The sequence below is a fragment of the Volvox carteri genome (genome assembly GCF_000143455.1).
Source record: "Volvox carteri f. nagariensis unplaced genomic scaffold VOLCAscaffold_6, whole genome shotgun sequence".
NCBI classification, from domain to species: domain Eukaryota; kingdom Viridiplantae; phylum Chlorophyta; class Chlorophyceae; order Chlamydomonadales; family Volvocaceae; genus Volvox; species Volvox carteri.
Window position 1 is genome coordinate 437,445 of NW_003307549.1, and position 21,580 is coordinate 459,024.

The 21,580-nt window shown below is 54.2% G+C and overlaps 5 protein-coding genes across 5 annotated transcripts; 3 read left to right on the forward strand and 2 right to left on the reverse strand.

Moving 5' to 3' along the window:
- Positions 1 to 286: 286 nt before the first annotated feature.
- On the forward strand, positions 287 to 5,337 carry VOLCADRAFT_79621 (uncharacterized protein). The gene is made up of 9 exons (XM_002947283.1): positions 287 to 472; positions 562 to 618; positions 705 to 763; positions 832 to 900; positions 985 to 1,085; positions 1,356 to 1,444; positions 2,271 to 2,531; positions 3,848 to 4,051; positions 4,537 to 5,337. The coding sequence occupies exons 1-9, from the start codon at positions 418 to 420 to the stop codon at positions 4,704 to 4,706; spliced, it is 1,065 nt and encodes a 354-aa protein (XP_002947329.1). The 5' UTR covers positions 287 to 417; the 3' UTR covers positions 4,707 to 5,337.
- Positions 5,338 to 5,910: 573 nt separating this feature from the next.
- On the reverse strand, positions 5,911 to 7,398 carry VOLCADRAFT_120454 (uncharacterized protein; the record flags this gene model as incomplete). Its single annotated transcript, XM_002947418.1, has 4 exons — positions 5,911 to 6,698; positions 6,895 to 6,942; positions 7,170 to 7,265; positions 7,360 to 7,398. The coding sequence occupies 4 exons, from the start codon at positions 7,396 to 7,398 to the stop codon at positions 6,585 to 6,587; spliced, it is 297 nt and encodes a 98-aa protein (XP_002947464.1). The 3' UTR covers positions 5,911 to 6,584.
- A 481-nt stretch (positions 7,399 to 7,879) lies between these two features.
- VOLCADRAFT_116383 (uncharacterized protein) lies at positions 7,880 to 9,493 on the forward strand (the record flags this gene model as incomplete). The annotated part of the gene is made up of 4 exons (XM_002947284.1): positions 7,880 to 7,981; positions 8,057 to 8,198; positions 8,301 to 8,509; positions 9,194 to 9,493. 4 exons carry the CDS (start codon positions 7,880 to 7,882, stop codon positions 9,491 to 9,493), a joined length of 753 nt encoding a protein of 250 aa, XP_002947330.1.
- A 204-nt stretch (positions 9,494 to 9,697) lies between these two features.
- On the reverse strand, positions 9,698 to 13,344 carry VOLCADRAFT_103422 (uncharacterized protein). The gene is made up of 6 exons (XM_002947419.1): positions 13,110 to 13,344; positions 12,804 to 13,032; positions 12,533 to 12,657; positions 11,357 to 11,517; positions 10,544 to 10,712; positions 9,698 to 9,981 (listed from the first exon to the last, which is right to left on the reverse strand). Exons 1-6 carry the CDS (start codon positions 13,110 to 13,112, stop codon positions 9,859 to 9,861), a joined length of 810 nt encoding a protein of 269 aa, XP_002947465.1. The 5' UTR covers positions 13,113 to 13,344; the 3' UTR covers positions 9,698 to 9,858.
- Positions 13,345 to 16,382: 3,038 nt separating this feature from the next.
- Positions 16,383 to 18,183, forward strand: VOLCADRAFT_57258 (uncharacterized protein; the record flags this gene model as incomplete). The annotated part of the gene is made up of 3 exons (XM_002947285.1): positions 16,383 to 16,525; positions 16,992 to 17,208; positions 17,788 to 18,183. Coding segments are annotated over 3 exons (756 nt in total), but the record flags the coding sequence as incomplete, so codon positions are not given.
- Between the last annotated feature and the right edge of the window lie 3,397 nt (positions 18,184 to 21,580).

A 21,580-nucleotide genomic window follows, 5' to 3' on the forward strand; every position in this document is an offset into this window, starting at 1 on the left:
GCTACGCGTCATCCCTTCATAACGAAAAGGCATGTGGAAGTGACAAAGGTGCCAAGGAAGGCAATCATCATTAGGGAGGAAACTGCTAGCCTGCGTTATACTCGAGTTATGGCAAGTGCGACAATTTGGAGGCTATCAGGAAGTCAGTGGTCATGCGAGCGCACAAATAAGCCATTTCTGAGCATTTCCATTCCCAGGGCGCCACCCTGGAGCCTTCAGTACTCCCAAGGATTTCCGTCTCACATTTATTAAACATTACGATAATTTGATAAGTTTTGAGTGGTTGCCTTAATACGCGCACGTTGCTGGGAGCGCAACTCGTTTCACTGCCATTTAAGGTCGCTTGTCCCTGGTTGAAGATGGTTTGTTAGGCAGTGCGTCGAGCTACTTGCTTACTTAACCAACCAGCAACTAATCATGGCAGCCGCGGAGGAAGCAAGCACCAGCAGGAAGCCTCAAGTGTACACCAACGGTGAGGCACACAGCACTCTTGATCATGCTCGTGGGGTGCATTGCAATCAAAGTTTTGTCTCATTTATGGTCTCATTTATGGATTTGCAGCGACGGTGCAAGACTTCCTTGAGCGGTATGAAGTCGGCGCAACAGTGGGTGTGGGAGGTGAGCAAGATGCACAGGCGCGGCCCAGTTCACAGGGCGATCAGTTTGCAGCCCGTTGCTCATCAGCTAGACCTTCTTGCTTCTAGGTTTTGCGGTCGTTAAGAAGGGGCGAGACAAGAAGACAGGCGACCCAGTCGCCATAAAGGTACGGGGCGACGAGCGGGCGTCTTTTCGCGAGAATGAACCCTGTAAGCAAGTTTCTCACCTTCTCAGGTGGTAGATAAATCGCGCTATGCTGCTGGGGACAACTCGCTGGAGCGTGAAATACAGGTCCTCCTCAAGGTGCGGTGCGAGCGGGCCTGCTGGGCTGTGGGTCCTTGCGGGAGGTACCTTCCTTGGTTTAAACTTTATTATCTTCTTACACAGGTTGACCATCCTAACTGCATCAAGCTCTATGACGTGTTCATCACACCTCGTAAGGTGTACCTTGTCACAGAGCTTATGACGGGCGGAGAGTTACTGGACAGGTGTGCTCACGGGGCCGGGGGACAGGGGGCTGTAATTCGTGAGGGCCCGTTTTTTTTCAGATTCAGGGTTTATATGCCTCGCTTGGTCTCCCTTGCCACAGCTTCACGCTTGTGTATGTCGGTTACGACCATTACAGGTTTACCTGGCATCTTCTCAACGTGTCTCCTCACGTGTACCGATTTCGCCCTGTGTTGTGTTTCGCCGTGACGTGTGGTTGCTGCTCCTGTTTCCCCGGGGGGCTACCGCTCCCTCCCTCCTCCCTCCCTCAGGGTTACTGAGAAAGGGAACTACACGGAGAGAGATGCTTCGGCCCTCATTCGGCAAATCCTCTCCGGCGTGGCGTACTTGCACAAGCAGGGTAGGTATGGAGTGTTGTGGCATCATCATCAGCTGATGGCGACCAGCACGTCAGCGCAGGCATCAGTGCTGTGACGCCCACACGGAAATTAAGCCACTACCCTAATGCTGTTGCTGCTGCTGCTGCCAGCGACGGGACGGGTTGTGTTTTCTTGAAGGATTGTCGGGTCTACAAACTGCAGGTAGTCCCATAAACCCTTCCAACACCGCATCTCCTTGTCTTACTTTGGACGTCAGGCAGTTCATAGTTTAGCCGTTGTCAGTTGCGGTTTTGAGTTTCAGCTACGGATCCCCAACCCGTTCGCGCTATCCGTCAGCTAACGCTTTCTTTACGTTCTTGCTTACGTTCTCCCCGTTCTCGCACCCATTCATTTGCGCGTAGCTCTATTCACTCGCTGCCTCACGTCCGTAATGTGTACACTTGCATGCATAGGCCCGCGGTGTGGCATATTCGTGCATGTTGCGGCGTCCGGTTCACACTGCGAAAAAAGACAAAACCCAGAACATGTAGAGCGGCTGTGCCAAACTGTATCCAACATTGCCGCAAGGCCCCCACCGCACTTGATAAGTTGCATGCATGCATGCAGGGAGGGGGCTTTCTTTCCCATCGTCACAACTGGGGTTCCTTTCGTTAGTATACTACCTAGTTGGGCCCCCTAGTTGCCTACTCAGGACGGCCGCGATGACATTCTGGCCACACAACTCGCACCAAATATAATATCACCGTAAGCATTCCATTATTCCAACCCGCCCCAAGCATTCCAACCGAACCCCCGCTGGCAAGCTGGTGTAATGAGCGAACGACGGTCACTGTTTCCTCTTCACAGGCATTGTGCATCGCGATCTAAAGCTGGAGAACATGGTTATGCTAAACGAGCGGGACGACTCTCCCGTGAAGATTGCCGATTTTGGGCTCAGCAAAGTCTTTTCACCGGAAACGGTGCTATCTACGATGTGCGGCAGTCCGCAGTACGTCGCGCCGGAGGTGCTGGGCGTTGGGGACGGCCTGAAGGAATACTCCCCGGCCGTCGACATGTGGAGCGTTGGCGTGATTCTCTTCATTCTGTTGTCAGGATACTCTCCGTTCGGTAAGCCCTCGGGCGGAGGTGCAATCCTGTGCAATTTAGACCTATTTACATCGATGGTACAGTAGTTGTGTATAATAGGTGTACATACATGTATGTATATATGTATTTATCATGTTTATGCTGAAACCGTGTGTAGGGACAAGGGGCATGAACTCCTTCAGCTCGTAGTCGGACGGTCAGGGGGTTTCAGGGCTGTGAGACGACCAGCACTGGATGGCGTATCATCTCGGGAATGCCGTATCTACTTGCCTGCCACGCCGGCCGATACCACATACATACAGACGAGATAATGAATGGTATACTTTTTTGGCTATTAGGATGGCTGTATGCTCGGAAGCTACTGCTGTGGGTGCGATTGTCGGAGGAAGTACTAGTATGTGCCTTGGGGAAGCTTTTGTGTGGGGAAAGGGGTTCTCCTTACCTTTTGTCGTCTTTGTGCCGCGGTGCGCCCGGGTGGGGGCCGCCGTGGGAGCTGGGTCCGGTTCTGTGCGGGCGTGGGCTGTACTCAGCCCGGCGTGGGCATTCGCTGTGCTTAGTTTAACCCCACAAAGCCATCGGTTCACGATCCAAGATCGGTGCGCGGCTAGCACACATTGCCGAACGCGCTACGCTTTTTCCAGAGTGCATATATTCGGGTGGCTGGTGCAACGGCGTCTTGAGAAAAGAGCTGTTGTGGTCTAGCAGGGCTGCGTTGGGCAGTTGCGTTGTCAGGACGCTTTATTTCCAAAAAAAACCTAAGTATCCAGGAGCATTACTACTATTTAAGTTGCAACTAAGAAGTTCTCCGCACAAATGGGCTGGGGGCGTCCGTAAAAGCCTGAAGCGGGGGCCCCATGGGCGGTCAATTGTCATTTCTATTGTGGCGCCGAGTGGGGATTTTGACGTCCTCTCCCGCTTGCTCACCTGGGCTCGGTATGCGCCTTAGCGCGATGTGCGTCTGGGTGGGCCATCAAGAGGTACCGAGGGACCATCAAAAAGAACACTTTGCCACAGCTTTAGGCGGGTTCACTTTCACCATACTAGTACGCATTTCGCGCCCTACAGGTGCGATTGGGCGCACTTGAAAATGCTTGATAATGCTACAAACCGCACCTTTATTGGGCCGCCTCAGAAGTCCATCACTTTCCTTGTGCTTCTAGCCCTGTGGGTAGCACCGAGCACATAGACGTGGTCCGCGGAGGTTTAGCGATAAATGGTTTGTATGGGTTTGTAAGGAGCACGTGTGTGCCAAGGAGCAACTGACCGACTGGCCTGAGTACGCAAAATCCTGAACTTTACCCGTGTGTGCGTGTGTGTGTGTGTGTGTGTGTACGCAGACGACGACAACGACGCTGTCTTGTTCGAGAAGATTAAGAAGGGCAACTACGACGCGGACGACCCCATCTGGGAGAGCATCTCTCCGGAGGCCAAGGATGTCGTCGCCAAGCTGCTGACGGTGGATTCGGCCAAGCGCCTGACGGCAGACCAGGCGCTCGCACACCCCTGGGTGCAGGGCCGGACGCCTACTACTGCGGACGAGGGTAGGTGGGGCTGCGTGTGGTGAGGTAGAGGTTGCGGTTAGTTTGCGGTTGCGGTTAGCGTTTTTTCTTTCGCAGCTAAGTATTGGAAATGGAGGACAGACATGACATCGGTCATGCCTGAAGGTTGCTGTGCATGCTAAGCGTGCAAAGCCCACTTAGGCGTGGGTGATGATTCTGATTTGTTTGTGCTTGCTGGATGTGGACGTGGGTGCGCGACTGCGCGTTTGGTAAAAGGTTACGCACTCGTAAATACGGTGCCAGCCGCGAGTCGACGTTCTTTCCACCGCGATATTCTGTGTAGGTAGTTGGTTTGATACAAGAGAAACATCAATGTTAATAAACAAAGTGGCCAGACTTGTAGCGTGCGCGCTGAGTCTGCGTAAATCATTTCAAAAAGGAATGCCCCACGCGCGCATGCGTGTCACCACAATTACCGATGCCCGCATCCTCCGCACGTCCCGCGTGTGATGTCCCGCTTCTCGCAGCGACGAGCAAGCAGCTGCAAAGCACGATGGACAAAATGCGGAATATGGCTGTGAAGCGGGATTCGTTGAGGAAGTCCTTCATCGGTGACCCGAACGGGAAGCCTGCGGTGGCTAGCGCAGTGTTGGTCGACGACAAGGATGCTGGGAATGACCTATCAGCGTACTTGTAAAAACGACGGCATTGCCAACGCTTAAGGTCAAGATGAAGACCACAGCGACACGACTTGCCCTCGTGAGAAGGGTGCGGCCAGGCGTGAGACCCCTTTTCTAAATACATGTAAATGCCTTTGCAGGACGGCTGGGATGTCTCTCCCCTCGCTTTATCCTAGCCAGCTGCTTGGCCAGTGGCAAGGAGGTGTAAGGATAGCCGTCACGAGTTCTGTTTTGTTTTTTTTAGCGTCCAACCCCCCGGCCAGGCTCGGGGAGTGCGTCATGACGGACGGCAGTAGAAACGTTTTTGTGCTCAAGTTGTGTGGTTTGTGCACGAGTGGTGCGGGTTTACGCGGAACCTAATCCGTTCTTCCCAGAGGAGCTGGAATTGCTTTGTGATGTGCAGGCTTGCGGTCATGGCATGTGACCGCGTGATGTACGTTTTGTGGAAGCTGGCCGAGGTCGGAGGATGCATGCGATGCGGCTGGAGGGGATGCACTGAGGTGCTGGAACAAATGAACGTTTCAAAGACATCGTCGCTGTTTTTTGGCATTTGCACGGTGTTATATTCTGCTCTGTGTCTATGGAAAGGGCCGGATTCTAGTTAGGGTTTTGGTTTGCGCGGGTGTTGTAATGGCATCGTCATCGTTCCGCCTGACTTCCATTTGCGATCTACCAGTCCAGTACGCTAACATCTGAGAAGAATTGTGTAGAAAAGGGCAAGGAGTTACGAAGGAGTTACAAAGCGATGTACGCTGAATGCCGCTCAGAGTCCGAAGAAAAGGAAACTGTCGCACCATCACGGCCGGAGGAAAAAGCCTCCATCTGTCCCATTCATAAGTCCTCAGCGCACGAAGCATCAAAAAAACAACCAAAACCCAATTGTAGAGCAAACCGATGGCCAGTCATAACACCAAAACTCCCGTGTCAAGTACGGGTACGGAAAAATCCTGGCGACCCGCGGCGCACTACAAAACATCCCAAACAGCACTGAGCCTGTTAAAAGGTCCAAATCGTAGCTTCTATGGTCTCTCCAAGGTGAGCAGCCCACTGCCACCCACCTCTCGCATCGGAGATTCTACGGGGCTGGTTTTAGTTTTTCTCCAGATTTTAGTTTTTCTTTTGGAGTGGTAGAAATCGCATCCATCCACACCCAGCCAGAAATATCTGCCACGCCAAGTCCGACGTTCCGGCCAGGAATTTCGGCACGATAGACGAAAATTTCCCTTCCATATTACAATACTCGCAGCGACCAACGTGCACCGGACTTCCCAACTGCATCCCGATAAGACCAGTACAAGATTTCACGGGTTCCAAAGGAAATGTTGTGCAGGGACTGCTGATAAATCTTAGCAAAAGCCTTTTTCCCGGTCCATCTCCCTGAGTTGCGCAAAACATCCTGGTCTCCCCACAGTGAAATGGCCGACCTCCCGCCGCCAAGGCACTGAAAAGCAGCAAGTTGGATCACGCAAGTTGGACCCATAGCGCTTCGCAATCCTTCACGGCTCTCCTTTCAACAAACGACACCCACTTGCTGGCCCCTGTTCCCAGCGAAAATAAACACACCGGCCAGCTGCTCAGTTGCTACTTAATCGCCCATCCGCCAACGCCACAGTTGACTCGCAGTTCATCGTAACACACTAAAAGAAAACACTGTCGACTGACGCGGCGCTCAGTTGAGGAAAACATGAAAACCTGAGCTCTTTTCCTTAAGGAGAGTGGACAGCGGACCGCCGCCGCTCCCAGCCCCGTTCCGAACGTATTTGAGGCAACCAAGAGGGGATGTACGGTGTACCCTTACATGGCGGCGACCGTGAAGTGGGGGCGAATCCCCTCCATCCCTTCTTTTAGGACGGCAAGCAACGACAGAGCGACCGAGCGCGCCCGTGTACTCGCTTTCAAGCGAGGTGGTACCACCACTCAGACAGCTCCGCCAGCAGCACGTTCATGCCAAAGATCATGGCTCCGGACCCAGCAACGATAAATAACACTAGGACCGTGTCGAGCAATGCCTGCGCAAAGGTCACCAAGGCACAGCGTGGTTCCAAGCGGTTAAGCTGTAGATTTTGCCGTACTACTTGCAGCCTCTGTGCAATTGGAAAACAGTGCAACAGAAAAGGCCGCCCCTGGCGCCGCACCCACTAGGGGCACCACAAGGCATCAGCACACAAGACTTTTGCCCGGCAGAAATGTGGAAAGCGTGCATACCTTCTCCCTTGTCGGCCATGTGATTAACTGGGCCTCTTCGAGTGCGCCCTGCATGTACACATCCATGGGGTCTTAGGGATGCAGGATGCACCGAGGTTACGGGTCCCCGTACGGGTCCCCCTACGCGGTCCTCCTTAAAAATCAGCATAAACCTTTGCGGCATGAACCGATGACCCTTTATCGACATTTGGATCTCGGATGCAGTCACAGTCGTCAAGGTGACTTAGGTGGGATAGGTGGCCGACCAACCAGCACCAACGGGATCCGAAGCGCACCTGCACGATGTTGGAGTCCTTCGCGAGATCGGCCTGCTGTTGCCGCCGTAGAGAAGCTAGCTGCTTAATTTCCTCTGGCGGAAGTACGCCACCATCCTACGCGTGGGGTATCCTTAATCATCCTAGCGCCACGATGGCATCTGATAGCAATACAAGGATTTCGCAATAATACTTGCCTTGTTTACCGTACTAGAGATACTTGTCTGTGGCTCCTCGTTGTCACTAGCATTTGTCCGTGAAAGCTGTCTTGATACACGTTCTCGCTTTAGGAAAACACGTACACGGACATCACATCTTAGATTGCATACTTGAGTGAAAGGCTGGATTACAGCACACCGCATTGTGTCGCGACAGTGGTATGGCGAAATTGAACTCCTATGTATGAATATCAAGGTGTAACACTAAGCAATACTTGTCTACGCTTGCCTAACTAACTGCCAAGCTTCCGTGATTGGTCGAGTTTGTGTACGGCAAACTCAATAACATTTCTAGCTTGCTTATATGCAGGCACATACCATCGACTTTGTTCTTATCAGGATCAGCAAGGCGAATCAACCAACGGAGCTTCCAGCAAGAAAAGCTTTGAAACGCACTGCGTTTTGTTCCGCTACTTGAACTGTTTGTCTTGACACCCTAAACCGAGGTGATCTTCCATTTTTTGCTGTGCTCAAACGTTCCTGCATCAAATACAGTTAGGAGCACGTTGCAAGATGGCGTCAGAGCTACACACGTTAATCGAAGAAGAGCTGAAAAATAAACATTACAAGGGTAGTGATGAGGAGAAGGCTTTGATGGGAGCCCTGCGAGTGGAGGTGTGCACAGTTTTCTTGGATGGGGGTGCAGCTGTTGCTGTTGGTTGTCCCTCAACATCAAAAAACCACGCGCAGGCTCGTGTGAAGGAGCATCAACATCAGAAGAAAATACTCACGCTTAAGCGGAGTATTTGCGTCGGTGGGGGCCTGCTGGTTGTAATTGTTCTATGGGTGGTCCTTGCCCTTAAGTCCAAATCAGCACCCAAGAATTTTACAGGTGGGCACCACTCGTGCCGTGTCACCAACCAGAACCTTCTCAAGCCGTCTGCCGTACCCTGCAGCTGGAACTCATTACCCGATTACCCACTTGCACGTGCAGGCGGCACGCAGAGTGTATTGATGCAGCCTACACCACCGCAGCCTACACCACCGCAGCCTACACCACCGCAGCCTACACCACCACAGCCTATGCCCCCATCCAGCAACGAAACGATTCCGCAAACCAATGCTACAAAGCAACCGATGGACGACACTCAGGAGGGCTTGATGACGGGAGACTACACCTACACGTACCCTAATGAAACTCAGGTATGTGTTCCAAAGAAATCAACCACATACGCCCTAAGTTACCCGTACCCCATTACCCCGTCGTGCACTCCACCCACAGCAACGCATCCCCCTGAACTGCCCTGGCCGCCGCCTTCTTAGCATCATATCGCAGCCGCGGGCAGATTGACGGCGAAATCCGTACACCTGCCTCCGTTTGTCACGTGTTCATTTCAGTTTAGGAAGCGTCATGTTCCGTCATCACCGTCATCGCGCTTCCCATCATCATTTTTAAAAACGCATCGGCCTTTTGTCCGCTATTGGTCGACCCATCCATCACACATTTCCATATCCCATCAAGATTTTAAGTGACGCATCATTACGACTGTGCACCTTCTTTGGAAAAACGTTTTACGCACCAAAGACCGTAAGAGTTTGGAGCCGCCTGTGGGATTTTGCGATGTGTTGAATTTTGCGACATCCAGGACGGCAGAGAAAACACCTTGTCTGGGAACCGCACACCACAGGTCGCCTCCTTTTGTCAGCTCCAGTGGCCTGTCAGTGTATCCTTGGTATCAGCTTCACTCGCTCGTGGTTCGTCTTCCCTCCCTAGTGATTGCCACAACGCCCAACGCAGCCCAACGCCTGTACCTAATACTTTTCGTCGTCAACAACACCCTTTCCCCCAAACACCCCCCGGTTTCTCCCCTCCCTGTACTGGTGCAGACGAACTCTGAAACGGATAAAAACAAAGTGTTGAACAGCTCCCCGGATTCGTCATCAGCCGAGAGCAAAGGCAGCGAGGTCGCGTCACCTCCAGCCCCAACACCTCCTGCCAACGGCACCAACAATGCCACCACCGATTCCTCAAAACAGGATGAAAACCCGAACGCTGGCAGCAACAGTGGGAATGATAATGGTGATTATAAGGGTGATGGTGATAATGGGGCAAATGACGTGGGGAGAGGCGATGATGACCCGGACAACGCATCTCCCCCGGAGGGCGGGCACCGTCGACTGGTGTAACTGGCACGTCTGGGCGCGTGGCCACAGCGCTGTTCGTTTGCTCTCAAAATCATATGCCGCATGTCTCGAGATCGCTTTTGGTTGAGAGCTGGACACTCTTATAATAATGAAATATTTTACTTTTAGGTGTTCCTATTAGATGCTGCTGTTGTTCTTGTCCTTGCTTGTCGTTTTGTCCTCGTGAAGGTGCCGATCAGCTGAGGTGACGTTTCAGAAGTTACATTGCATGATCACAACGATATCAGTTCTTTTGTAGAACATGGGCAGACAAAAAGAAGGGCGCGCTCAGAGCACAGCGTGCTGCTTCAGTTTGCGGCTGCCGGCAAATCCTGCTTCCTCCTTGGCGCCCAATGTTCCTCTCAGGCTCAGTCACTCCGAAGGTTGTTGTTCTCAAGCACACGCCGTCGGGCCTTGGGCTTGTACATGACGGTCGTGATGTATTTGGACTTGTAGCGGGTTGTGGTCCCTACGACAAGGGCTTGGACGTTCTGCAAATGTGATGCAACGGCATGGCGGGGATGGCGCATGGCGGGGATGGCGCATGGGGGTTATTATGGCGCATGGCGAGGGCCGCGGGCGCGCTCCTCTATGACACTGAATAACTTTGGGGGGCTTCGGCTGTGCGCGGAATTCAGGTCGCCGGGAGAAGGGTGTGTGCGTCGGGGTGTGTTCGGGGGACGGGGAAGAGGGGAAGGGCAGGGGAGCCCTTGAAGTGGACACACATGCGGTGGTGTGGTGAGAGGCTGCGGGATAGGTATGTACATACATACCTACATACATACGCTGCAGCCACGGATGTCGCTATTGGGGGAAAGGGTCCCACGACTCCCACAACAACCGACCCATCGCACCAAACCAGCGCAACACACATTGCAATGGCACCATGGCAAACGCATTCTGGCAGAGAAAAAGTACGTGTCCAAGGGTGCCCGCTCCCTGCCCGAGGCCAAGGGTGTGAAGAGATGCTGGAGGTACTGGAGACGCTCAGCTGATGGCCCTCCTGGAGTCTTCCGGATACCCCCCGTTTGTTGAGCCCCGCGAGGCCCCCACCTGTCCTCTTTGGCAGTAGACGTGATTCAAGATGACGTGCTGCGGCCGGGGTAGTACGGCCTGGGCGTCGAGCGCCGGCGGGACGTTGAGTAGTGTGAGTTGCAGGTGCGCCGGCATGGCAGGAGGCTCCTTGGCGTAGTCGTCGGCCACGGGCGTGGGGCAGTTGTAGCTGCACCGGGCCATACACACACACACACACACACACACACACACAAGGCGGAGGACATACGCCACGTTTAATCGCCGCCGCGATTGATTCTTTCGCCGCATTTGTTGAGTGAGCGCCATCATCATCTCATCTCCACCACCAGTACTGTTACTACTACAATTATTACTACTACGACTACTTCCAGTGTGTCAGTTTTTTCTAATACCTGCTAACTGCATGCAGGTCGAGGCGCAGGGGCAGGTGTTGTGTATATGTGTGCGTATATGTAGGTGTATATGTATGCGTGGCACTGCAGGGTGTAGTAAGACAGCTCATGAGCATGGATGTTGGCCGGAATGTGGTGTATTGGCGGCCTGTGGGTGGCGGCGTGAGTGGCCCTTCAGGTTGGTTGGGCCCAGCGGCCCATCTAGCCGGGGGCCGGGTGTTGATTCGACTCTACGACATGACATGACATAACACGGAGTATTATACTTTGTAGCGCATCTCGGGACGTGTGTTCTGTGGATGTATGTCCAGGCCCCCGGCCCGTCCATCCTACTTCTTCTACCCACCCGAAGGTAGAGGGGGGGGAGCGGGCGCTCTAGTCGGGGGGATGTCCGGAAAATGTCCAATGCCGTGGAAATACACCCGGGCAGGCGGCTCACCTGGAGGGCGGCGACGGAGGCGGCTCGAACCCCGACACGCCCTCGAGGTTCTCGGGCACGTACTCGTGCACCTCGATGACGTTGTTCACATTTTGCATCTCGTCGTACATAGCAGGCTGGTTGGGGTCATACTTCCATTCGCCGTCCACAATAAACTTGTACTGCAGCGTAAGGCGGGGGGGGCCCAGGCCAGGCCAAGGGAGCGAGACGTGACGGAAGCATGCACTCAATACGTATGTGCTAATGTATATGTTGCATATCCATGTGTCGCGTACTTACATGTCGTTTCTGGCGGGAAAGGGACAGAACACTCTCGGCGTCTCTTGGGACCCTCAAAGATCAAAAGGACATTTGACAAGGTGTTTTTTTGACGCTGTGGCGGGACGGCATTTAATGGTATTCCGTTTTCAGGAAGAGCGTTGCGCGGGCCGGTCGCAGGGTTGCAAAGTGGCAAGATGCCGGTCTGCACGCGAACCCGAACGTCCCCGGTGCACAAATGACTTCTGGACATCCGCGCCACCCGCGGCATCCATACCCTGCAACCACCCGCCCATGGAGGCCCTTGGAGGAATACCCTCCGGAGAGGAACCGGGCAACTGATGGTGCAGCCCGGCTAACCAGGCAAAAATGGCCCCGTCGTAAAAATGGCCTCTCGGTGACCACTGGTGACAGCAACAGCCTCGAACGGCAATCAAGAGCCAGCCATAAACGCCGCCTATGTGAAAGACGTGGCCTTGTGAAAGACGTGTCCCTATTGCCAGACGTGTCTATTCCAGCACGACGGAGGGTATGCGCGACCTCCAGACGTGCCAAGGAGTATTCCTGGGGTAAGCAGTACGTCATATCACCCATGCAGCCTGTAGCACTCGTAGGGGACATGCCGTACCTCAGGAGTATCCCTCTCCGGGCATTAGCCTCACAGCAACCAGCTGAGCTCGAACGTCCCAACACACGTACATACACACACACATGACCGATAGAACGCTTTTTCCAGCGACGGAGTGCTTCGGCGGTCTCACCCTCTCATGGGTCGGGTAACATCCCCCCAGAGGGCTGAAGAGGGCCAGTAATACATGTAACGCACAACACACATACATACACACATACATACATACACACATAAATACACAAGAAGGTCAACGCAGCTGGCAACGCGGGGCACTTCAATCAACACACCTGGTAAACACCCGGCGGCAGCAGCTTGATGATGGTGAAGTCCTTTCCAGACTTTTGCAGCGGCTGCCGAGTCGTCCAGTTATCGAAGGATCCCTCAACCTCGACGTGAGTGCCACCGTGACTCCCTGTGGGCACAACAACCCACACCACATTACACCACAACAACGACATCAACAGAAATGAATAACAGAACCGCCAACCGCCCCCATTCAGCTGCTTGGCAAACCTGGATAAGGACCATACCACCGTTGCAACCCTGCACCGTACGCACATTGTATGACGACGGGGACAACTTTGGGTTGCGCAGGCCAGCATGCCACGCCGTGAAAGTCGGGAGCACCGCGATTTGATGAAACCTCTTCAGCGCGAGAAATGGGCTCCATGGGTATTTGTGGACTGTATGTAAGGGGCGAGCCTGGACTGATTGGCGGGGATGCATGCCGGTAGTGATCATGGTCTGAGCCTACAGTGGGCTCATGTTTGTGCGAGGTAGTGTTTCCCTGCGATGGCAGCAGCACGGCACTTTCTCATTGTCCCCCGACTCGTTACTGCTTTGCATTATGGTCAAGAAGCTCACCATTATGGCGTATGTCCACTATGGTACAGCTTACGAGCTGGCGCAACGCGCCCTCAGAAAAAGGATGGGGACTTTCAAGGCCTTCAAGCGCATAAAGTCAAGCCCTCTCCCTGGTGCATTACGTTAGGATGTTGGCTATTTTATTGACCATCCACGTGCTTGTGGCAAAGGCAAACGACCAAAGCGATACGACAACTGATACGTCCGATATAATTAATTCTTTGGATAAGCGTCTGTACAATATCACGGATGCAATATGGCATGTCATAAAGTGAAGCAATCGCTCCCACAAAGTTTTACACGCCAAGTCAGCGTGTACGACGGCAGACTGGAATGGATATGTTTGCTGCGATAGTTCCTACATTCTTTTGCTTTCTTCTTAACATAAATTGTTATCTTAGCTTCACATCTGTAATTACAGCGGAGCCTCAGCATATGCCAAGTTTTGATGCATTCGCGCTTGCGATACTACATAATTCCTAAGCTGATGAAGAATTTATTGAAAGGATTAAAGTGAAGAATTAAATGAAGAATTAAAGGCAACCCTTAACATGGCAACTTGTACTGTTAATCCCCTATCCGCCCCCGAGCAGAGAGTTAGGAAGGCTTCTAGTCACAAACGACTACGCATGGCTCAGCAGTTGCATTCCATGGAACGAAATTAGGCACGAGCGTTCTAATCAATTGTGTGCTTTCCGATACGGTGTCGGGCACGCCAATTGCCATGAGGAAACGGAGCAGGGTCCCGGAGCTGGGAAACTGGTAGCCGACTGGTAGGTTCCTCACACGGCCAATCATGCACTACCCCCAAACATGCATGCCACCATGTTTCGCTTCTGCTTTGCTTGGTATCGTGTAAGCTTTTGAATTTTGCGTGGAGTTCGCAGGCTACCATGCTTGTGTTATGTGACCGGCTGGGGGCCCCATAGGAGACCGCCAGTACATTGCAAGGGTAGGCACAGCGGCTGAAGAGAGGACTACACAGTTCATGTCATGAACGAGCGCGCGAGAGCTCGACATAGATTTTGCTCATGACATTTCACGAAACACAAGGTCGTGGGAGCGGGGAGACTGAAGACCTGCATCAGATTCCGTATGGCTGCAGACGAATCCCACTGTTAACGGCCAACACGGGCGGATACGGAATGTTCTGAAAGCAGGACCCTCTCCACTGTTTCTGGAGGGGGGGGCAGCAAGGAGATTACCCACCGCTTGAGGGATGGAAACGCCCCTGGGAACGGCTGCTTCGCAGCACCGGTCCCACAGAGGAAAGGCCAGCGACAGCCGCCCCATGAAAGCCACCAGCTTTTACCTCTGCCTTTTATTTCCCCCAACGAAGGGACTGCCTTTCAATACCGGGCTCTTTGGCCAGGCCTCCAACAGGAAGTCCTTCCCGTATTTGCGCACTCGCGCCACTTTGCCCGACCCTGGATAATGGTCCATCGCAGGGGATGTTTAGACTGGGCAGGACCTTGCAGGCCCCCTGTATTCAAGCTCGTAAGCCCCCACACAAGGATCCCAAGCCTAAACCAGGACAGCCTTGCATTCTATCTGTTATGTGGCTATGTGGCCATCCTCGTATAGCACATCGTAAGTTAGTGCAGTTTTGTTTATGTTGCTTGGCTTTGGAGGCAAACACAGCACGAAGGGGCAAGTACCATGTCCCCAGGGAGCAGCGTTTTTGTGGTGCTAATAGCCAAATCGAGGATGAAAAACACGCGTTATTGAATGCCCAGCCTATAATGATATTCAAGCGGAAGAGGGATTCGATCATCAACAGAGCATATTGGAGGCCATGAAATGGGAGCCAGTACGTCTGGAACGTATGTGGGCTCACCGCAACTCAGTTATTCCCTTTGGGCGCTAGTCTGGGCTGATAGTGCAGTGTTTCCTGTTCTCCGTGGCTTTTAGGCGTTTAGGTATTGCCCTTGGGCCTTCGGCTCGTATGGGTAGTTTTACAGGTATGGGGTCACGCACCCCCAACCATGTAACACGCACACACACACACCGGTATGGGGTCACGCACCCCCAACCATGTAACACGCACACACACTATCAAAGCTGCAAGCAGCTGACAGGTGTTGCCTTCAGTCATGACCTACCTATCCATTCCGCTAACAGCACGTTTCGCTCCTCCAGCCAACACTATTGATGTAGCTGGCAACACGCGAAGTCCGTTCTACCATATTGTTTATATAAGTCCTATCAGGAATAGCTACGAAAGACTTAGCCAACCTACACGGTCCTGACCATGATCAACTAGGAGCTAGCAGGATCCAATCCGAGCTTCCAATTTCATTGTAAGGAATGCCTTGTCTCAGATACGGGAGGTATGAAGCTCAAAACTCAAGGAGCGCTTCCACGGATAGGAAGTCTGCTTCAGGTATTGCTTCCAACGCAAATACTTTTGTATTAACCTTGTATTACCTTCGTTCTATCGTGTCAATCGGCGGGCGTGTCGTGCAAGTAGGGCCCGGCGGGTCGCTTTCTGGCCGAAGCAGTTGCCGGTTATTTTTATGTTTCACATGGCTGGATATAGTGATGTTGTCCTACGTCACCTAAGTGCAATGTTAAAGCATACACCTGGTAACGGACACCCCTATATTTGTTTTAGGAAGTTGAACCCTGACGCAGGAGAAGCCACCTACACATCAAACAGATACAAATACTAATCTACAGCAAGAGTTTCTTTTTTCCAACCTTAAGGGATGTATATGAACCCACAATACGCTGGGGCGTAGGGGATGTAGACCCTTTTGGAACTGTCGCCCCGCAGCAGCCATCCGGCAGCTTTTGACATGCCGCCGGACACAATGACGCTTGCGGGGCACACCTCAGAAGGAGTACAACTAGTTTGTCAACACGCGTCCGATCCCTCGGCATCCTCTTCCACTTCTTCCACCACCTCGTGTGCTTCATCACTCTGGTCGGAAGGCACCACGGCCTCCACTCCCTCTAAGCAGTCTTCATCCGTCGCAACTGTCAGCGACGGTGCCGCCGGCGTTCCATCTTTCTTCCATAGCCATGTCCCTCATTGCAAGCAGCATTTCAACTGGTACGAGGGTCCCTTGCTTCGCAATATGAGGTGGCAGTTTATAATCACGTTTTGCTATACTGGGTGCATCGCCAGTTGCCCTCTCCACGGCCCAACCAACATCCGTTGTCGTTCTTGGTGTTCTGGTGGGGCCGCGCCGCGCAAACCTTCCCCTTCCAACCTTTTTCCTTGCCACCGACGCCGGGGGAAGTTCTGAGGCACATCCACAACTCAAATTTGCATCTTCACACCGACATACGCCGTCCTGCGGCTTACTCTGTTGCAGGGACTGCGGGCTCGCGTGTGTTCAAATGATCTTGCAAGCCTCGGGCTTTCCCCACTGCGACTATCGCATCCTCCGGCAGTTCTGCTCTACGACCAGGTCCGACCCAGGGTCCGCGGCCGGCTGGGGGTTCATGGTTGCCCTTTAGGGAGGGGGTCCCGGCAGAGCTCTCAATCGAGGCTGGGCCAGCGTCGGAATACGGGGGGAAGAGAAGTCGTATGCAAAGAAACAAAGACGGTCGGTCAAATTCGACTGTGGGGTGCTGTGGCCGCGGCTGCATTGGGAACCCGTGGGGTCGTGGGGACGCGCGGGGTTAGGAAGGGGAAAAACTGTAACCGTGGTGGGTTCGCACGCGGCGGCTGGCTGAGGTCGCGATCTGGGTCGCGTCCCGATCGTGCTCCGTCCCCCTCCTCGTCCCCCGCATGTCCGTCCTTGTCCCCATCGCTTTACGCGGGCACCAACCCCCAACCCCCCAGCCTCAACCCCCCAACACGCTCACACGCACATGCGCGCACGCACCCCACCCCGCGGCCCCCCATCCCATCCCACCCGAACACGCGAACAGCATTTGGACGGTGGACCTGGCACACCTCCTTCGTCGCTTCGGTCTGGCGGTGTCGTTCTTCACGATCACCCTAGGCCCTAACCCTGCCTACGCCGATGAATCGTTTTACATGGAGAACATGGAGGACGACGAGCGGCGGGTCAGCCAGCTGTTCATTGATGCGGCGCACGCGGGTATTGTCGTACAGCAGCGCTCTGTCAGCAGCGAGGAGTTGCAGGTGGGGGTTGCAGGGGGACTTTGGTGTTGAGGGTTTCCCTTTCCGTGTGTGTGTGTGTGTGTGAAGGGGGGGGAGGGGCCGGCAGAAATGTACGTCCGGTGGAAAAGTGGGGGCCTCGTGGAGTCCGTGAAGGGCGGGTACTGCGTCGGGAGCGATAGCAAGTAAGCATTGCTGGGAGCGGCTTTGAAAGCACGATAGTTTGGTAGCGGAGGGAGGGGGGGAGGGAGGGAGGGAGGGGGGGAGGGAAGGGCGGGTAGGGGTCTTGAGTGCTGCGCAAGCCCGTCGAAGGGATTACTCCATTCTCGCAGTCTGCCTGTCTGCTCCTCGTTAAGCCTTCTGCCATTGCCTGAATATCTGACTGTCCATCGAAAAGTCCTCCGCCACGTCTACGTCGTGATGTGAATATATAATGTTAACCAGTCGGTCAGTCAGTCCTCTTGATTTTTTTAAAAAGAATGGATCGTCTGAAGGCGTACCTGGAGTACAATCGGTGCGTGTTTGGATCTGTGTGTCTGTCAGTCTGCATGTACAGTTGTTTAAATTTCAGTTCTCACCACAGTTCCCACCACGGTGTCGCAGGCCTGGATGCTCTCCGGCAGTTGTCTCATCATTGTGTTGGTGGACAAGAGGAAACTGGACCCCTGGCTGGCCGCCGCGGACATGTGCCTTCCCGCGCTGTGCGGCATGGAGCTGGGCTACAGCGGCCACTACGTCCTGCTGGTGGGCTACGAAGCAGCCTCGCAGGAGTTCGTGGTGCGGGATCCCGCCGCGCATCAATCCGAGCTCCGAGTCTCCGCCGCGGCGCTGGACGCGGCGCGAAGGTCGTTTGGTACGGATGAAGACATTTTGGTGGTTGGGTATTGTGGTGGTCCGCCTGCTTGTGGCGGTCGTGGTGGTGGTGGTGGTGGTGGTGGAGGGAGAGGCAGGGGGGCAGGAGGGGGAGGGCCGGACCTCCGTGTCGCCGCAACTCATTAAAACCCACATCCTTGCCCCCACCTCCACCACTCTGCTCCACTGCTCCCCACACCTCCCCATCAACTCCCTGGTCACCCTGTTGTCTTTTCCCGCAACGGCTGTGCTAGAGGAGTGGAGTTGTGTGGCCTTCCTTCCTGGGCGTGGGCCTGGGCGGGCTGGGGACCCCCCTGTCCCCCTCAGGTGGGGGCCAGGAGGGGGACGGGAAAGGTCTTATTGGGGGACTTATTTGCACCTTAGGGGGGTTCATTCGATGGAAAGGAATCTGCTCGTACGTGTCTCTACGGCACATGAATACGGTCAGGAGCTCATGGAATATGTATGATGCGCGCATCATGTATTTCCGTGCACTCTCTTTACCGGAAGTAAGAGCATCGCAAGGTTGCCGTTTTAGCGCTTACGGGGATAGCGTTTATCGGGCCGCCAAAATGACTACTGAAGTGTCAAGTGACGCACCACTGGGTGTGCGGACGGAGCGGGGGTCAAGTGTGGTGGAGGTGGAGGTGGGCGTTGCGGCGGGTGGTTCCAAACCGGAAGGAAGGAGGGAAGGGGCAGAAGACGGAAGGTAAACACTTTCAGTTTTTTTACCTTTCTGTGTAGGAAACACGCCTGTTTAGGAAACACGTTTTCCCGTTGGGTGTCCCGTTCCTCTGCAGCGGTTTGGGCAGTCAAGAAGGCAGACTCCGCACTCCTGCGTGTCTCGTGATCTCTAAGATTTTCGGTATTCGGGACAAGGATAAACTTCGTGGTGGAGATCCTCGTAGTGAGGGGTGAGGACGGGAAGCAGGAAAGCTTTCCTTCCTATCTGTCTGTCTGTCTGTCTGTCCGCTTATCTTCATGAAATGCCATCCTGGCCATGTTCATCGCGACCATCCTTGATTGTCAACAGCAGCAGCAGCAGCAGGAGCCATTCGCAGTAGCAGCAGAGACGTTAACGTCGTACCATGACCACACATGCAAGTCGTACATGGCCTTTGTGCCGTTTTTGCCATTGTGGGCGTACCGACATGGGCTCAGCGGACCCATGCTAGTATGTGTCGTCCTTGTGAAAGAATGTGAGGGACATTCCCCTCCCTCGGGGGGACTGCCCCCTCGGATCGATGTCCGGGGAGGGATGGAAGGCGGGGAGAGAGGAAGGGCAAATATGCGAGGGGAAGGAACGAGGAAAAGCCGCGGATGTGCATGTGTGTGTCTGTGTGATGTTGCATGCGTGCATGTTGGGTGAGATGATGGGGCAAGCAATCTTACGGGCAGACAGACGTTGGTACATGCATACATACGCACGCACGCACGCTTCGGTCGTTTTCAGTTTGCTGCATGCTTCGGCCTTTTTCCTTGAGGCTCAATGTCATAATTTAAATCGCATGCCAGATTGTATGTATGTATGCATGCATGTAGGTAGGTAGGTGTGAGCGCATTAGACAGCCCGTGTGAGTGTGCTTGTGTGGCTCTCCTTTTTTTGGCATCCCGCTGGCGTGCTGGTGTGTTAAGCTCTTTTGTGTTTTTTGTTCTTTTTGGGGGGGAAGGAAAGGAAGAAGCCTCTGTCTGAATTCGCAGTGGGGTAGAGGGTTCGTGTCGAAACACTTACTGTTTCACCTACACCCCGGGGGGCGGCTATTATCGGTGTTTGCATCTGATTTCCCCCCCCCCCGCCCCCCAGCCCCTGCTCTCTCCCCCCGAGCGGGTGCGGCGCACTGCTGCCGTTAGGGCAGATGGAATGGCCACAGCACCCTCCCGGGCGGTTGAGGGGACGTATGAAGCGAAGTGAAGTGAAGTGAAGTGTGAGGCTGCTCAAGGAGGGGCCTGGGCCACCGCAGCAGCGGCAGCAGCACTTGAGGCGCCGGGGACCAGAAGCGGTGTGGACGTCCGGAAGGGAAGGGAAGGGAAAGGGGGGGGGTACGGAACCCGTGTGCTGCAGGGACGACGGGTGTTTTTAACGGTAACGGGGGCGCATTGCCTCCTTACATATGCCCGCCGGCCTCACTCAGGAGGTGTTCACACGGACCCCTGCGGCGGCGCCGGGTGGGTGGGCACATGGAGGGTAATGGAGACAGGAAGCGGCGTGAGGGGAAGACGAACCACCAACGAGGGGCGCGAGGGGGGAAGAAGGAGGGAGAGGGTGAGGGAAAGTAGGCGACGGTAACTAAGGGAGAGGTGCACCACGCCGACCAGTGGGGGAACCAAAGTATGGCAAGCAAGTATGCGGCGGCGCGGGGATATCGCGGCAGCGGCATATTGGCAGTCGCGGCGGAGGGGCGGCGGAAGATGCGTGTGGGCCGGCGGAGGGGAGATGGGATGGGGCTGCCTCGGCACTTGGGGCTGCCCCTTGCTGCCAAACTGGGTGACTGACTGGCTGGCTGGCTGGGTGCGGGGTGGGGGGAGGGGGGAGGGGGAACAAAAAGGTAAGATGGGGGGTAATGGAGGTATCGCAACAGGGGTACCCATGCTAACCCCCCCAGCACCTCCGCTCATCCCCAAGATGGCGCTGGGTGCGCTTAGGAACGGATGATGTGCCAGCGAGTGGTTGGCAGGGTGGTTGCCCACATGGCCGCAGGGTGGTTGCCCACATGGCATTTCCTTCCGTCGGAAGAGGTTTGATCTGTTCTTATGTACGTATGTATGTCTGAATGTCTGCGTGGTGTGTGTGTGTGTGTGTGTGTGTGCTTAATGGCTAGAGCCGCAAGAACACGATTGAAGAAGGAAGTCACACGCAAACGGTGTTGTGTGTGTGTGTGTATGTGTATGTGTGTGTAGAGGAACTTGTAGAAACCGAGGCGAGAGATGCCGAGAGATGCCGTATCCCGTACACCCTAAGGGCCTCAGAGTCGACTCGGTGTTGGGATTTTTCCATCGCATCGGCCGAGGGAGGCGCGGGTGGGGAGGGTGGGGGGGAGGGTGGAAATGGAGCCCCTCTTCACAGAGTTTCTAATCTCCTCAGATACCAACACGCAGTAGGCTGTGTGGCGTGAAGCCCGCACATACGTTTGTGTATGTGTGTATGTATGTGTGTGTGCTTATATTCATTTGCAAGTAGGCACCATTGTATGTACCGCAAGGTAGTAAGACAGTAGTACGACAATGACCCGCGCAATTAAGTATGCCTCCTGGTACGCGGTTTCCGACCGTTGGTGGTACCGTCGGGTTTTGAGGGTGGACGGTGCGTAGTTAGTTACCTCTGCTTTTGTACCTTTTGTACTAGAATTGTAGTGTGCATCGTTAAACTGGCGGGTGCGTGTGTGTGTATGTATCTCGGGAATATGTACTTTCATAATCAGCTTACCTTTTTATGATCAACATCTGAGACAGTGTAGGCATTATGCATCCTGCCTTTCCGTACGAGTATGGGTACGAGCAGGTGTACGACATAAAGAATTCAACGAAGGGAGTGGGTGTACGGACA

Coding starts and splice junctions, on each gene's coding strand:
- VOLCADRAFT_103422 (XM_002947419.1), bottom strand. Junction 11,518..12,532: donor TGCCGCCGGGTGTTTACCAG/GTGTGTTGATTG, acceptor CTTACGCTGCAG/TACAAGTTTATTGTGGACGG. Junction 9,982..10,543: donor TCTACTGCCAAAGAGGACAG/GTGGGGGCCTCG, acceptor TCACATTTGCAG/AACGTCCAAGCCCTTGTCGT.
- VOLCADRAFT_79621 (XM_002947283.1), top strand. CDS start 418: ATGGCAGCCGCGGAGGAAGCAAGCACCAGCAGGAAGCCTCAAGTGTAC. Junction 473..561: donor GCCTCAAGTGTACACCAACG/GTGAGGCACACA, acceptor ATGGATTTGCAG/CGACGGTGCAAGACTTCCTT. Junction 4,052..4,536: donor GCCTACTACTGCGGACGAGG/GTAGGTGGGGCT, acceptor CGCTTCTCGCAG/CGACGAGCAAGCAGCTGCAA.